At 47.2% G+C, this 15791-nt stretch overlaps 1 protein-coding gene across 3 annotated transcripts in view; it reads left to right on the forward strand.

The window, feature by feature from the left end:
• Window positions 1–1018: 1018 nt before the first annotated feature.
• The window catches only part of CHSY1 (chondroitin sulfate synthase 1), a 162870-nt gene continuing 148097 nt past the window's right edge, over window positions 1019–15791 (forward strand). For all 3 annotated transcript variants that reach the window (XM_078771739.1, XM_078771740.1, XM_078771741.1), the window contains exon 1: window positions 1019–2261. In XM_078771739.1, the coding sequence (XP_078627865.1) occupies window positions 1464–2261 (798 nt within the window). In that variant the 5' untranslated portion in view covers window positions 1019–1463. The remainder of the gene's footprint in view (window positions 2262–15791) is intronic.

Raw genomic sequence — 15791 nt, forward strand, 5'->3', positions numbered from 1 at the left:
GCAAGAAGGCATCCGTAATGCTCATTCAATTCGCCACAACATATCTTTGCGAATCTGGATTTTCTGACCTTGCGACCATTAAAACGAAGTCCAGAAACCGTCTTGACGTTGGGAACGATATTCGCCTTGCTGTGTCCAAGACGGAGCCGGACATAAGAGGCCTCGTCAGACAAGCCCAACAGCAAGTGTCTCATTGATTGTATTGCTTAGAAAAATGTTTACTTTGATTTATCTTTTAAGACTGAGTAAATAAATTTCATAAAACGAAATCTGCATCTTTTATTGAAGGGCAGGGGGCCACGAATGTTAAGCGACTCGGTAGGGGGGCCATGGGCCATCAAAGGTTGAGAAACGCTGATTTAGACTTTAGATGACAAGGTTTGTCAGTCTATCGATCACACCACACAGCATGCGTACGTCTTGCGTCATCATAACATCTGTTGCTTTGACCAATGGGTAAGCGCCGGGAGGAGGAGCTTTGCTACTGACCGTTTTGGGTGTTCCAAGGTGCGCAGGCGAGATCGTGTAAACTGTAAATAAGGATCGTTCGACACCAGCCCGAACCTTCGCCTAAGATGGAGGCGCAAATCAAGTTAATGAATTTTGTTTGTTTTCTGCTATTTTAATTGAAAGTTAACAGTTTCGATTTGTAAAAAACGTTATTTCTGTATTTCCTAAATTAAAAATGCAATCCAAAGATAATGCTTCGCAGACGGCGAATGAAGTGTTCATTCATTCACATTACTCGTTTCTGTCGTTCAGCGGGAGGTTCTCGCCGGCTTCCGCTGACCACGTCCTTCGTTTTGCTCTTTCTTTTCTGGAATATCGTTTCCTCGTCCTATTTTCTCCGCCCAATTGTCGCCTTTCTCTTCCCTTTGCTCCGCCCAATCGCCGCTTTCTCCTCCCTTTGCTCCGCCCAATCGCCGCCTTTCTCCTCCCTTTGCTCCGCCCAATCGCCGCTTTTCTCCTCCCTTTGCTCCGCCCACCGTTTTCCTCAGCTCCCTGCCTCCCTCCTCTGGTAAAAGCGCCAGTGACGTGTGCGGTCGGATAAGATGGCGACAGGCTCGGATTAACGTTTTCCAGAATTTGTTGTATTCCCGCATTCGCTTCCAAGCCCCTTTGTCCAATTGAACGTCCGGATCGTCGCCATGGTGTCGTGAGAGCCATGCACGACCCGTGCGCGCTTCGTGGCGCGTATGGGGCGGGGGGGACGCGGCTAGACCCTGCACGTGGGGAGCTCCCTGCTCCTAGACCTGAGGAGATCGACAGTTCGCTGAGGGGAGGAGGACGCGGATAAGGATATCGATTGAGGAAAAAGGGCGGGAAGGAGGCCGAGCTGTGAGGACGGTGAGGAGGAGCTCGAGAATAAATGTAATAAAGAGGAAAAGGACTTGAAGTCGAAGACGGTGGAGGCGACACGAAGGAGCAGTTAGAGGGAGGGAGGTGGGGGCACCGAGCCCGGCATGGCCCTGCAGAAGCGCCGTGCCTGGGTGAGCGTCGCCCTCGGTCTCGTTCTGGGCTTCACCACGGCCACCTGGTTCGTGGTGCCTCGGGTCGTGAGCGGCGGCTCCCGGCGCAGCCGTCCCGCCACCGCCTGCGGGGGTCCCTTGTGGTCGGACGGAGTCCCTCAGCCCGCGAAGCAGCGACGGCACGAAGCGAGCGCGGGAAACCATCGCCGAGCGGTGCCGAGAGCCGGGTCCTTCCTGTACGTGGGGGTCATGACCGCGGCCAAGTACCTGGAGGGTCGCGCGTGGGCTGCGCAGCGCACCTGGGCCGGATCGATCCCCGGCCGGGTCGAGTTCTTCTCCAGCGAGGATTCCCGCACCAGCCTCCCGCTACCTGTGGTGGCGCTGCCCACGGTGGACGACTCGTACCCGCCTCAGAAGAAGTCCTTCCTGATGCTCAAGTACATGCACGACCACTACCTGGAGCGGTTCGAGTGGTTCGTGCGTGCGGACGATGACGTGTACGTGCGGGGTGAACGTCTGGAAGCGTTTCTGCGGCGCCTCAACAGTAGCGAGCCGCTCTACCTAGGCCAGACGGGGCTCGGGATGAGCCAGGAGCTGGGCAAGCTCGCCCTCGAACCGGGAGAGAACTTCTGCATGGGGGGTCCGGGGGTCGTGCTGAGCCGCGAGGCGCTCCGCCGTACGGGGCCGCACGTGTCCGAGTGTCTGCGCACGCTGCACACCACGCACGAGGACGTCGAGCTGGGACGGTGCGTGCGCCGCTTCGGAGGAACACAATGCGTGTGGTCGTACGAGGTACTGGGTGTATGTATGTGCTTATGGTCGTACGAGGTACTGTGTGTGTGTGCTTATGGTCGTACGAGGTACTGTGTGTGTGTGCTTATGGTCGTACGAGGTACTGTGTGTGTGTGCTTATGGTCGTACGAGGTACTGTGTGTGTGTGCTTATGGTCGTACGAGGTACTGTGTGTGTGTGTGCTTATGGTCGTACGAGGTACTGGGTGTGTGTGTGCCTATGGTCGTACGAGGTACTGGGTGTGTGTGCTTATGGTCGTACGAGGTACTGTGTGTGTGTGTGCTTATGGTCGTACGAGGTACTGTGTATGTGTGCTTATGGTCGTACGAGGTACTGGGTGTATGTGCTTATGGTCGTACGAGGTACTGCTACTGGGTGTGTGTGCTTATGGTCGTACGAGGTACTGGGTGTGTGCGCGTGTGGTCGTACGAGGTACTGGGTGTGTGTGCTTATGGTCGTACGAGGTACTGGGTGTGTGTGCTTATATGGTCGTACGAGGTACTGGGTGTGTGTGCTTATGGTCGTACGAGGTACTGGGTGTGTGTGCTTATGGTCGTACGAGGTACTGGGTGTGTGTGCTTATGGTCGTACGAGGTACTGGGTGTGTGTGCTTATGGTCGTACGAGGTACTGGGTGTGTGTGTGCTTATGGTCGTACGAGGTACTGGGTGTGTGTGTGCTTATGGTCGTACGAGGTACTGTGTGTGTGTGCTTATGGTCGTACGAGGTACTGGGTGTATGTGCTTATGGTCGTACGAGGTACTGGGTGTATGTGCTTATGGTCATACGAGGTACTGCTACTGTACTGGGTGTGTGTGCTTGTGGTCGTACGAGGTACTGGGTGTGTGCGCGTGTGGTCGTACGAGGTACTGGGTTTGTGTGCTTATGGTCGTACGAGGTACTGGGTGTGTGTGCTTATGGTCGTACGAGGTACTGGGTGTGTGTGCTTATGGTCGTACGAGGTACTGGGTGTGTGTGCTTATGGTCGTACGAGGTACTGGGGGTGTGTGCTTATGGTCGTACGAGGTACTGGGTGTGTGTGCTTATGGTCGTACGAGGTACTGGGTGTGTGTGTGCTTATGGTCGTACGAGGTACTGGGTGTGTGCGCTTATGGTCGTACGAGGTACTGGGTGTGTGTGCGTATGGTCGTACGAGGTACTGGGTGTGTGTGTGTGCGCTTATGGTCGTATGAGGTACTGGGTGTGTGTGTGTGCTTATGGTCGTACGAGGTACTGGGTGTGTGTGTGTGTGTGTGTGCTTATGGTCGTACGAGGTACCCGGTGTGTGTGTGCTTATGGTCGTACGAGGTACTGGGTGTGTGTGCTTATGGTCGTACGAGGTACTGGGTGTGTGCGCTTATGGTCGTACGAGGTACTGGGTGTGTGCGCTTATGCGTACGAGGTACTGGGTGTGTGTGTGCTTATGGTCGTACGAGGTACTGGGTGTATGTGCTTATGGTCGTACGAGGTACTGGGTGTGTGTGTGTGTTTGTGTGTGTGTGTGTGTATGTGTGTGTGTGCTTATGGTCGTACGAGGTACTGGGTGTGTGTGCTTATGGTCGTACGAGGTACTGGGTGTGTGTGTGCTAATGGTCGTACGAGGTACTGGGTGTGTGTGCTAATGGTCGTACGAGGTACTGGGTGTGTGTGCTTATGGTCGTACGAGGTACTGGGTGTATGTGCTTATGGTCGTACGAGGTACTGTGCGTGTGCTTATGTTATGGTCGTACGAGCTGGGTGTGTGTGTGTGCACTGGGTGTGTGTGCGCTTAATGCGAGTGCGCGATGGGTGCTGGGTGTGTGTGTGTGTGTACTGGGTGTGTGTGCTTAATGCGAGTGCGCGTCATGGTGCAGATTTGTGCCTATGATGGTGGTGCTTTGGAATTGTACCTGTTGTTTGTGTGTGATGGTGGTGCCTGTGATGATGGTGCCTGTGATGGTGGTGCCTGTGGTGGTGGTGGTGGTGCCTGTGGTTTGCCTGTGATGGTGGTGCCTGTGGTGGTGGTGCCCGTGGTTTGCCTGTGATGGTTGTGCCTGTGATGGTGGTGGTGATGCCCGTGGTTTGCCTGTGATGATGGTGCCTGTGATGGTGGTGGTGGTGCCCGTGGTTTGCCTGTGATGGTGGTGCCCGTGGTTTGTGTGTGATGGTGGTGCTTGTGATGGTGGTGCCTGTGGTTTGTGTGTGATGGTGGTGCCTGTGATGGTTGTGCTTGTGGTTTGTGTGTGATGGTTGTGCTTGTGGTTTGTGTGTGATGGTGGTGCTTGTGATGGTGGTTTGTGTGTGATGGTGGTGCCTATGATGGTGGTGCCTGTGGTTTGTGTGTGATGGTTGTGCTTGTGGTTTGTGTGTGATGGTGGTGCTTGTGATGGTGGTTTGTGTGTGATGGTGGTGCCTGTGGTTTGTGTGTGATGGTGGTGCCTGTGGTTTGTGTGTGATGGTGGTGCCTGTGGTTTGTGTGTGATGGTGGTGCTTGTGATGATGGTTTGTGTGTGATGGTGGTGCCTGTGGTTTGTGTGTGATGGTGGTGCCAGTGGTTTGTGTGTGATGGTGGTGCTTGTGATGATGGTGGTGCCTGTGGTTTGTGTGTGATGGTGGTGCTTGTGATGATGGTGCCTATGATGGTGGTGCCTGTGGTTTGTGCGTGATGGTTGTGCTTGTGGTTTGTGTGTGATGGTTGTGCTTGTGGTTTGTGTGTGATGGTTGTGCTTGTGGTTTGTGTGTGATGGTTGTGCTTGTGGTTTGTGTGTGATGGTGGTGCTTGTGATGATGGTGCCTATGATGGTGGTGCCTGTGGTTTGTGTGTGATGGTTGTGCTTGTGGTTTGTGTGTGATGGTTGTGCTTGTGAGTTGTGTGTGATGGTTGTGCTTGTGGTTTGTGTGTGATGGTTGTGCTTGTGGTTTGTGTGTGATGGTTGTGCTTGTGGTTTTTGTGTGATGTGCTGTCAACTGTGGGACCTTGTACAAAAAGGTGTTTCTCTTTCTAAATCATGTCCTGTCAATTGAATTGGCCACCAGGTGGACTCCAATCAAATTGTAGAGACGTCTCAAGGATTATCAATGGAAATTGGATGTACCTGAGCTCAATTTGGAGTGTCATAGCAAAGGGGTTGAATACTTAATTGGAGACATTGACTCGAGATATTTGAGCTTTTCATTTTTAATTGTTTTGTAAAACTTTCGAAAAACAATTTGCGCTTTGACATTATGGAGTATTATGTGTCGATCGGTGACAAAAATCTCAATTTAATCCATTTTAAATTCAGACTAACAGCAAAATGTGAAAACATCAAGGGTGTGAATACTTTCTGAAGCTCCTGTAAATGTTTATTTAGAAAACTAATATACAGTACGGGCATCTCCTAGCTTTGTGTTGTTGTCCTGGACCTGGACGAAGCATGGTCATTTTGAGGTGTTACACTCTGTGTAGATCCATCATTTCTTTGAGTGAAATGCATGGACTACCTTTGAAGAAGGTCCCATACATTTTTTTTTTGCTGTATTATTATTATTATTCAATAATGATAATCTTCGGATGAATCTGACGTACATTTTTTGTTGTATTATTATTATTATTATTATTATTATTGTTTTATCATAATAATCTTCGGGGAAGCTCTGAAACATGAAGCTGACGTACATTTTTTGTCTTATTATTATTATTATTTTATCATAATTATCGTCGGGGAAGCTCTGAAACATGAAGCTGACGTACATTTTTTGTTGTATTATTATTTTATCATAATAACCGTCAGGGAAGCTCTGAAACATGAAGCTGACGTACATTTTTTGTTGTATTATTATTATTGTATCATAATAATCGTCAAGGAAGCTCTGAAACATGAAGCTGACGTACATTTTTGTTGTATTATTATTATTTTATAATAATAATAATCTTCAGGTGAAGCTCTGAAACATGAAGCTGACGTACATTTTTTGTTGTATTATTATTATTTTATAATAATAATAATCTTCGGGCGTAGCTCTGAAACATGAAGCTGATGTACATTTGTTGTATTATCTATATAATAATACCGTAAGGACTCGACTTTGTTATCCCTTTTACGCCGCACCCAGTGACCCGATGCCCACGGCACTAATGGATTTACCATCTACGAACCGCGCTCTTTGTTTATCACGTACAGCCATACTCGGAAAATCTGAATTAGTCGACTTTGGGGCCCAAAAGCATCCGATTAACGGCCGATACGACGCCATCTTACGACGCCATCGTATTGGCGTCTACTGAGCGAAGGCGATGCGAGCCGTCCGCTGATTGGACAGTCGAGTGGTGTGAACATGGGTGGTGTGAACCAAATGGTCTTTTTATTCCCTTGAACATTTTAAATTAGGATATATAAGGAAACGTCTTTATCGTCATTTTAATCTATCTATAATTCCAGTAATCTCTGTGTGTATGTTTGTATGTTTGTATGTTTGTATGTATGTATGTATGTATGTTTGTCTGTGACCGCTGTTTCTCGACAACTACCGGTCCGATATACTTGAAACTTGCCAGGTATATTGCTGGGGACCCGAGGATGTGCCTTTTCAAGGTTTCATATTAATCGGAGAAGTAGTTACCGAGCTATGTCCAAAAAACGATTCAACCAATCAGAGAGCAGTGAGCTATCACGTGTGCCGAACGTGGCGAACAGACTCTGCCTCGGACGGCACATTTGAGAGCGTATTCATTTATTTCACGTTGGAAAACTATGTTGCCGTTAAACTATGTTTTAAAACTAATTAAAACTAATTTGCGATTCATCGTAACTGCGATTTGCGACCTTCCGGACAGTGAAGACTTCACTTCCGGCAGCCAATCACAGAACGCTTTGTTGCGTAGGCGTGGCCGATGTGAGAGCGAGACGAGCCCAGCGCGTGCGCCATTACGGTTCGTAATTCGATTTCTTCCGGAGAAAATAATAATTTCTCGATTTCTTATGCGCATTATTTCTCCCAATTCAGTCAGAGCGAAGGGCGGAAGCGAAGAGCATTGTTTTTTTTGTTTACGGGCGTACGGGCGGGGTAGAGCGTACGGGTAGCGTTTTTTTTTTTTTTTGGCAAGGAACGGGCACCCACGTACGGGCATGCCCTAGTAAAGTTAAATGGAGTGACGTTTTGGAAACGTTTTTTGAAGTTTGAAGTTTTTTCGAATCGAAGTGAAGAAGTTTTTGAAGTTTTGATTTTGGAAACGTTAAATGGAGAAACAGTTTCACAGGAAGAGAATGCGATGCGATGAAGAAGAATCCATCTTTATTTTATTTTTTTGAACCACAAAAGATTGAAGCTCCACAAAGTCAAGAATGTGAAACTACGTGAATGTAATAAAATAAAAATGTACATAAACGACACAGTTCTATGAAACAGTTTCACAGGAAGAGAATGCGATGCGATGCGATGAAGAAGAATCCATCTTTATTTAATTTTTTTGAACCACAAAAGATTGAAGCTCCACGAAGTCACGAATGTGAAACTACGTGAATGTAATGAAATAAAAATATACATAAACGACACTTCTATGGAATTTTAAATCGATTCATTTTCACATGAAGAAAATGAGGCGCAGATGAAGAAGATGACCGCATCACCGGAATTCACCTCAGGTTTTTGGCGTATCTTTCAAGTTGCCGTGATTTTGTGAAAATCCTGAATATTCCTTTGGTTTTGTCGACACGTTTTGTTGAGAAGACGATCAACAAAACATTTTCCTTTTTGATTGACAGGTTACAAATGTGTTCTTGAATAGCCGAAATGTCGCGTTTTTTAATTCAAGTTGAATAGGTCTTGAGGCCTTTATTAATAATCGATATAATAATACCGTAAGGACTCGACTTTGTTATCCCTTTTACGGCGCACCCAGTGACCCGATGCCCACGGCACTAATGGATTTACGATCTACGAACCGCGCTCTTTGTTTATCACGTACAGCCATACTCGAAAAATCTGAATTAGCCGACGTTGGGGCCCAAAAGCATCCGATTAACTGCCGATACGACGCCATCTTACGACGCCATCGTATTGGCGTCTGCTGGGCGAAGGCGAAGCAAGCCGTCCGCTGATTGGACAGGCGAAGGCGAAAGCAAGCCGTCCACTGAGTGGATTAATCCAGAGCATGCATTTGTGCCGGTGTCGGCGATCGTTGTTCATATACGTACTCTTCATTCTCATCTTTCTTCCTAACTCTTACTCGGACAAGCAAATCCCCTATGCCATCCATAATGGTACACTCTATCCATACACCACATCCTCCCTTCCGTGGATGTTCCATGGGTTTCAGCTAGTTATTATTATTATTATTATTATTTTATCATAATAATCGTCAGGGAAGCTCTGAAACATGAAGCTGTTGTACATTTTTTTTTGTATTATTATTATTATTTTATAATAATAATGTTCGGGTGAAGCTCTGAAACATGAAGCTGACGTACATTTTTTGTTGTATTATTATTATTTTATAATAATAATCTTCGGGTGAAGCTCTGAAACATGAAGCTGACGTACATTTTTTGTTGTATTATTATTATTTTATAATAATAATCTTCGGGTGAAGCTCTGAAACATGAAGCTGACGTACATTTTTTGTTGTATTATTATTATTATTATTGTTTTATAATAATAATGTTCGGGTGAAGCTCTGAAACATGAAACTGACGTACATTTTTTGTTGTATTATTATTATTTTATAACAATAATCTTCGGGTGAAGCTCTGAAACATGAAGCTGACGTACATTTTTTGTTGTAATATTTTTTTTTTTTTTTTTTTTTTTTAATAATAATAATCTTCGGGGGAAGCTCTGAAACATGAAGCTGACGTTCATTTTTTGTTGTATTATTAATATTAATATTATTTTACAATAATAATCTTTGGGTGAAGCTCTGAAACACAGAGCTGACATACATTTTTTGTTGTATTATTATTATTATTATTATTATTATTATTTTATCATAATAATCTTCAGGTGAAGCTCTGAAACATGAAGCTGACGCACATTTTTTGTTTTATTATTATTATCATTATTATTGGGGAGGGGAGGGGGGAAAGGGGAGGAGGGAAGTGAGGGTAGGGGAGGGGGGAGGCGGGGAAGGGTGGGGGGAGGGGGAAAGGGAGCAGTCAGAAGTGGAAGCTCTTTTGCAGAGAATTTATATCTTAAAGGGGATGGAAGGAGGGGGGAAGGGTGGGGAGAGGGGGGGCTAGGGAAGGGGAGGGGAGGGGGGGACTAGGGGAGGGGAGGGGCAGGCAGGAGAGGAAGGGGAGTGGCTCACGTTTCTGAGTGAATGTGGCTCACGTTTCTGAGGTAAGTGTGATGCCGACCAGGAAGAAGAAGAAGCCATACTCACAAATTCGTACACTTCCGGAATTGTTTGATTTATTTGTATTCAGATGTCTGGTAATTGTTTTGTATTTATTTATGCGAATGTGTACTTGTGTATAACTGTCATTCATTTAAAGAGGCTTTGGCACTATCGAGCGGGGTTTTTTTATTTTTTTATTTTTGGCTAAAACACTCCCAGGCACTCACATGAACCTCTGAAAGTCTGATGAAGATCCGTTCAGCCATCTCTGAATAAAACGCGGACACACACAGACAACTCGCGTTTATATATATTGTGAGAAACCACCGGTGAAACCACCTGTTCTCACCCAGATTTGGTGCCCCGCCCACCGCGTGACGTGGCCTCCTTGGAGCCTCACGCGATCGGGAGGCGATTCGGCACGTGATTGGTGGAGGGTCAGAGAGCGCGGTCGCCATCTTATGCAACGGACGCGGCTCGAAGGCTCCGAGTGGGAAATCTCAAAAGGGCTTTCCTTGAATCCTCACGACAGCCGAGTTGGGCTGGTCGATTACAGTTCGGTATTTTACGAGCGAGTAACTCCGGAAGAGAACGAGTGATTCCCGGATCTCGTAGATTGGAACCGCGAGTGATTGCCTGCTTCGTGTTGGAGCTGCTGGCCGACCGTTCCTGCCGGCCTTGTGCGGTGAATTCCATCCTGTTACCCTCCGAGTCCCGGAGATCGTCGATTGGAGCCGCGAGTGATCTTACCTGCGTCCTGTTTGGAGCGTCTGTTGCCGACAGTTCCTGCAGGCTTTGTGCAGTTTATTCCATTTTGTTACCTTTCATGGTTTTGTGATCGAGCCAATAAAGCATCGTGCCTTACCCCTAGAAGGCCGATATAAAACACAATTGTGTTTAGTGAGTTCTCTCTGTCCACTCCGTGGACTACTTGAAGCCCGGACATTAACGTCCGTATTCCGTGCTGGGAAACATTTCACAGGCGGGATCGCGACAAATGGGTTGCTCGTCCTAGGATCTTTCAAGTGAGAGACATTCGAATTGAGACGGGAATTCGGCATCTGCATCTTCTCTGCATCTTCTCACCAGCGGACGCCGTCTTGGAGGAACTTTCTCGCCGTAGGACGCTGTCTTGGGTGGTGCTTCACTGCAGAATAAGTGAGCCTCGGATCCCTCCAAACAACCGACAAAAAAAAAAAAAAAAAACGTGAGTATTTGTACGTGGTATTTTTCTCATTGGCAATTTGATGTGCGGTGGTGATATTGTGTAGTTCGTGTCGTATTTCCCCAACAGAGCGTTGTGTTTGAGCGTTGTGTTTTGTGCCTTGTCTTATGATAACTCGTAGCCAAGCTATGTCGACCAGAGAAGTGAGAGTTCAACCTGATCATGTTGACAGTCGCGTGGGTGGCGATGCGAGCGACGCAATCAGCCTTGACCCAGTCACTAAACCCGATATGTTAGGAAGCGATTCCATCATGACTAAATGCATGCGTTCGCCCTTCTGGACCGGGCTGACTCCGGTTCAACAACTTGACATGTATAACAGGGAGAATGACAGGGCAGAGGCAGAGCGTGCTGCGGCAGCAGAGAGAGCGCATGCGGCAGCAGAGACAGCAGCAGAGAGAGAGCGTGAGAGAGAGAGAGAGCGTGCGGCAGCAGCAGAAGCTGAACGCGTCAGAGAGCATGAGTTGCGAATGTTGACTGAACGACCGCGGGCAGAGGGGTCTGCTGCAAGAGTCCCGGAAACTGTTCATGTTCGTTTGCCGGACTGGACGGGAGACACGAAGCCAGAAGCGTATCTGGAGATGGCGGAGAAGTTGTTGGCTGCCGGTGGCATTGATGAGAGCTTGTGGGTCGGCCATCTTGTGAGCCATCTATCTGAGAAGGCGAGGGAGGTATATGCGAGGATGGCAACCGAGGACGCAAACAAATACAGGGCATTGAAGGCCGAGATTTTGAACGCCTATGCGGTGTCCGCATGTATTTATAGGAGAAATTTTTTCAGCTGGACTCGTGAGTCCAGTCAAACCTATGAGGAACATTCGCGGGCCTTGTTGGAACAGCTGCAGAGATGGTTCAAGGGGAGCAAGGTTGAGTTACCTCAAGCGGTTGCGGAACTCCTGGTGCGTTACCGTATCGATCAACAGCTTCCGCCTGACTTAGCATTGTTTCTTGTCGACAAAGACACTGTTTCCTTGGCAGACTGCGTCAACCTTATTGATAAACATGTTTTGGCGTGCAAAATGCTGCAAGTCACGCAGTCGCGTCGTAAGACGGAGGAGTCTGCGATCAAGACCGCCCCCCGTCTGCCCGGCGGCTGGATCGAGGGGAGGGGTTCTCCGATGCCCTCCACTGGTGGCGGTCGCGAGCCGCAGACCAGGGCAGGGCCCTGGTGCGATTTCTGCAAACGCGTGGGGCACGGTGAAAACCGCTGCTTCTCTAATCCCGCTAGTCCGGCCTACCGAGGCAACCCTCCTGTTAAGTCGGAGGGAGATCAGTGGAGCTCATCCGCCGGGCCCTCGCACACGACGGTGGCATCGGTGACCGAGGTCACTGCCACCGAGGCTAATTCCATTCATCCACTGTACCAGGATTATTCAGGGACAGCCTTAGTGGGTGGCCCTGATTCGATGCTGAAGTTTGAGGCCCAATACCTTCGGGATACTGGGGCGACACGGTGTGTTCTCCGGGCGGGGGTAGTTCCGGCCTCTCAGATGCGTTATACCGGCGAGTATACCCTCCTTCGGGGCATTGACCGGGTTCTTGGCCGGTATCCCCTTGCCCTCCTCGAGGTCCGGAGTGACATTTTTAAGGGTCCAGTGACCTGTGTGGTGGTACCCTACTACCCGATACCCGGGGTCTCCTTGCTGATTGGCAATGATGCCATGGCCAGGGAGGAGTCATTGACTCTGACCTGTGGGGGGGTCACTAGATCCCAGAGTAAACAGGCGGAGAGAGTGGCGGAGTCAGACATATCTTCACTCTGGCCCGAGGAGCCTAGCGCCTCGACTCCAGTTCCCGACGGTGACGTTGCGTCAGCTGAAGTCCACCCGAGCCTCCCGTCAAGCCACCCTCAGGTGCCGTGCTCCTCAGGGACCGCTCCCGCCATGTCGCGATTCAGCAGGAACGCTAATGCTAAGGTATATGTGGGAAACCTGGGCAATGGAGCAGCGAAAGCCGAGCTAGGGAGGGTCTTCGAACATTACGGACCACTCCGCAACGTATGGGTTGCTCGAAACCCACCTGGATTTGCAGTTGTTGAGTTTGAAGAGCCACGAGATGCTGAAGATTCGGTCAGAGCCCTTGATGGAAGGTTAATTTGCGGATCGCGTGTGTGCGTCGAGATGTCGAATGGCATGTCGCGGCGGCCTCGTTTCAGACGCCCTTTGGTCCGCAGGCCTTTCGACCCGAACGATCGATGTTACCAGTGCGGTGAAAGGGGTCATTACGCATATGACTGTTGTTCTCGACACCGGAGGAGTACCCGCCGCTCTAGGTCTCGGCCCGTTTCCTTCCTGTCAACGCTTCCCCCAACTTGAGTTTGGCCCCCTTGCCTCTCTATTGTGCTTTGTGTGAAGTGTAACTCTTGTAGGGTAGATATTAATGTGGTGTATGGTGTTAAAATTTGTGTGTGAAAAAAAAAAAAAACCCAAACTGGTTCATTGTTAACCTGTTAATGCCTGTTAATTGCCTGTGCGTTAATAATTGCGTTATTGTTGCGCTATTGCGTTGCGTTGTATTGTTGCGTTGTTGCGTTATTGTTGTTAATAAGTGTTAATAATTGTTAATTGCGTTAATTGCCTGTTAGCGATTACCGCCATCATCTTGCCATGTGATTTGCACCTACTACAAATACTGGTTTTAAAAACGCCGTCTATTCGACGGGGTTTTTACTTAGGGGGGGAGGACTGTGAGAAACCACCGGTGAAACCACCTGTTCTCACCCAGATTTGGTGCCCCGCCCACCGCGTGACGTGGCCTCCTTGGAGCCTCACGCGATCGGGAGGCGATTCGGCACGTGATTGGTGGAGGGTCAGAGAGCGCGGTCGCCATCTTATGCAACGGACGCGGCTCGAAGGCTCCGAGTGGGAAATCTCAAAAGGGCTTTCCTTGAATCCTCACGACAGCCGAGTTGGGCTGGTCGATTACAGTTCGGTATTTTACGAGCGAGTAACTCCAGAAGAGAACGAGTGATTCCCGGATCTCGTAGATTGGAACCGCGAGTGATTGCCTGCTTCGTGTTGGAGCTGCTGGCCGACCGTTCCTGCCGGCCTTGTGCGGTGAATTCCATCCTGTTACCCTCCGAGTCCCGGAGATCGTCGATTGGAGCCGCGAGTGATCTTACCTGCGTCCTGTTTGGAGCGTCTGTTGCCGACAGTTCCTGCAGGCTTTGTGCAGTTTATTCCATTTTGTTACCTTTCATGGTTTTGTGATCGAGCCAATAAAGCATCGTGCCTTACCCCTAGAAGGCCGATATAAAACACAATTGTGTTTAGTGAGTTCTCTCTGTCCACTCCGTGGACTACTTGAAGCCCGGACATTAACGTCCGTATTCCGTGCTGGGAAACATTTCACAGGCGGGATCGCGACAAAATATATAAATCGGGATTTAAATTTAATTCAAAAAAATTGATCCAGACGTACATTTTTTTGGGTATTATTATTTTATAATAATAATCTTCGGGTGAAGCTCTGAAACATGAAGCTGACGTACATTTTTTGTTGTATTATTAATATTATTATTATTTTATAATAATTAATCCGTGGGTGAAGCTGGCATGCATTTTTTGTTGTATTAATATTATTATTATTATTTTATAATAATAAATCTTCGGGTGAAGCTCTGAAACATGAAGCTGACGTACATTTTTTGTTGTGTTATTAATATTATTATTTTATAATAATAATCCGTGGGTGAAGCTGGCATACATTTTTTGTTGTGTTATTATCATTATTATTATTGTTTTATAATAATAATCTTTGGGTGAAGCTGGCATACATTTTTTGTTGTATTATTCATATTATTATTATTTTATAATGATAATTATCTTCGGGTGAAGCTCTGAAACATGAAGCTGACGTACATTTTTTGTTGTATTATTAATATTATTATTATTTTATAATAATAATCCATGGGTGAAGCTGGCATACATTTTTTGTTGTTATTATTATTATTATTATTTTATAATAATAATCTTTGGGTGAAGCTCTGAAACATGAAGCTGATGTGCATTTTTGCCCATCCTGTTCACACCGTCGGTGACGTGATCGTGATTTTGTCTCGTTTCGTGTGTTCGTCTCATCCTGAGTTTATTTGAACCATTTATTCATTCCATTTCGACAGTTTGAGTAAGTTTCTTCCATGATGTCACCTTTGTGCCACCACTCTGTTATGGTTGGCTTTCCTCTTGATGATCATGTTCATGGATTTGCTTTGTGTAATCCATAAGACCCACATTCCCCCACCCCAAACCCTCATGGTTTTTACTGTACAGTCTGTTAGTGAAGTTATTCACTTTGAGCTTGTGGCAACTATTTTACAAAAATGATATTTATTTAAATCTATCTTTCTCAACTTGCTCTTTCCCACGTGTTTCATTCAACTTTGTTCTTTTCTTCATCTGTTGTGCAGCTCTTGAAGTCTCACTCCCTGTTCGGCTTCTCATAACCTTGGATGGCCTGTATAGCTTATGAACTGCTTGTTTATTTTGTTTTCTTTCTTTCCTCGGACATGATGAGTCATTGTCAGGACTGTAGCCAAGTTATTCGAGAGCATTGCAGTGATGATGACGAATCCTTCCACTGAAGATCGCGTAGACGAATTGAACAAAGGGCAATCTGCGGTTCCACCATTGTATATTTTAGTTGGTTCAAACATTTCATCTACTCCACATTGCTGCACTTTGTCACTGTAATCTGGGATAACAAATTTGATATACTCCACATTGCTGCACTTTGGCACTTATCTGGGTTAACAAATTTGATATACTCCACATTGCTGCACTTTGGCACTTATCTGGGTTAACAAATTTGATATACCCCACATTGCTGCACTTTTGCACTGTTATTTGGGTGAACAAATTTGATATACTCCACATTGCTGCCCTTTGGTACTGTAGTCTTTTTGGAAATTATTTGTTCTTCTTTAGTGGTTTATCTTTTTATTTCCCATTTGCTTAGTTTGCCAAGATCCAGTCAGGCAAAACATGGAACTGTTCCTGGAGCAAGATATTGAA

This window comes from Myxine glutinosa, chromosome 2 (assembly GCF_964187855.1).
Source record: "Myxine glutinosa chromosome 2, kmMyxGlut1.1, whole genome shotgun sequence".
Lineage (NCBI taxonomy): Eukaryota > Metazoa > Chordata > Myxini > Myxiniformes > Myxinidae > Myxine > Myxine glutinosa.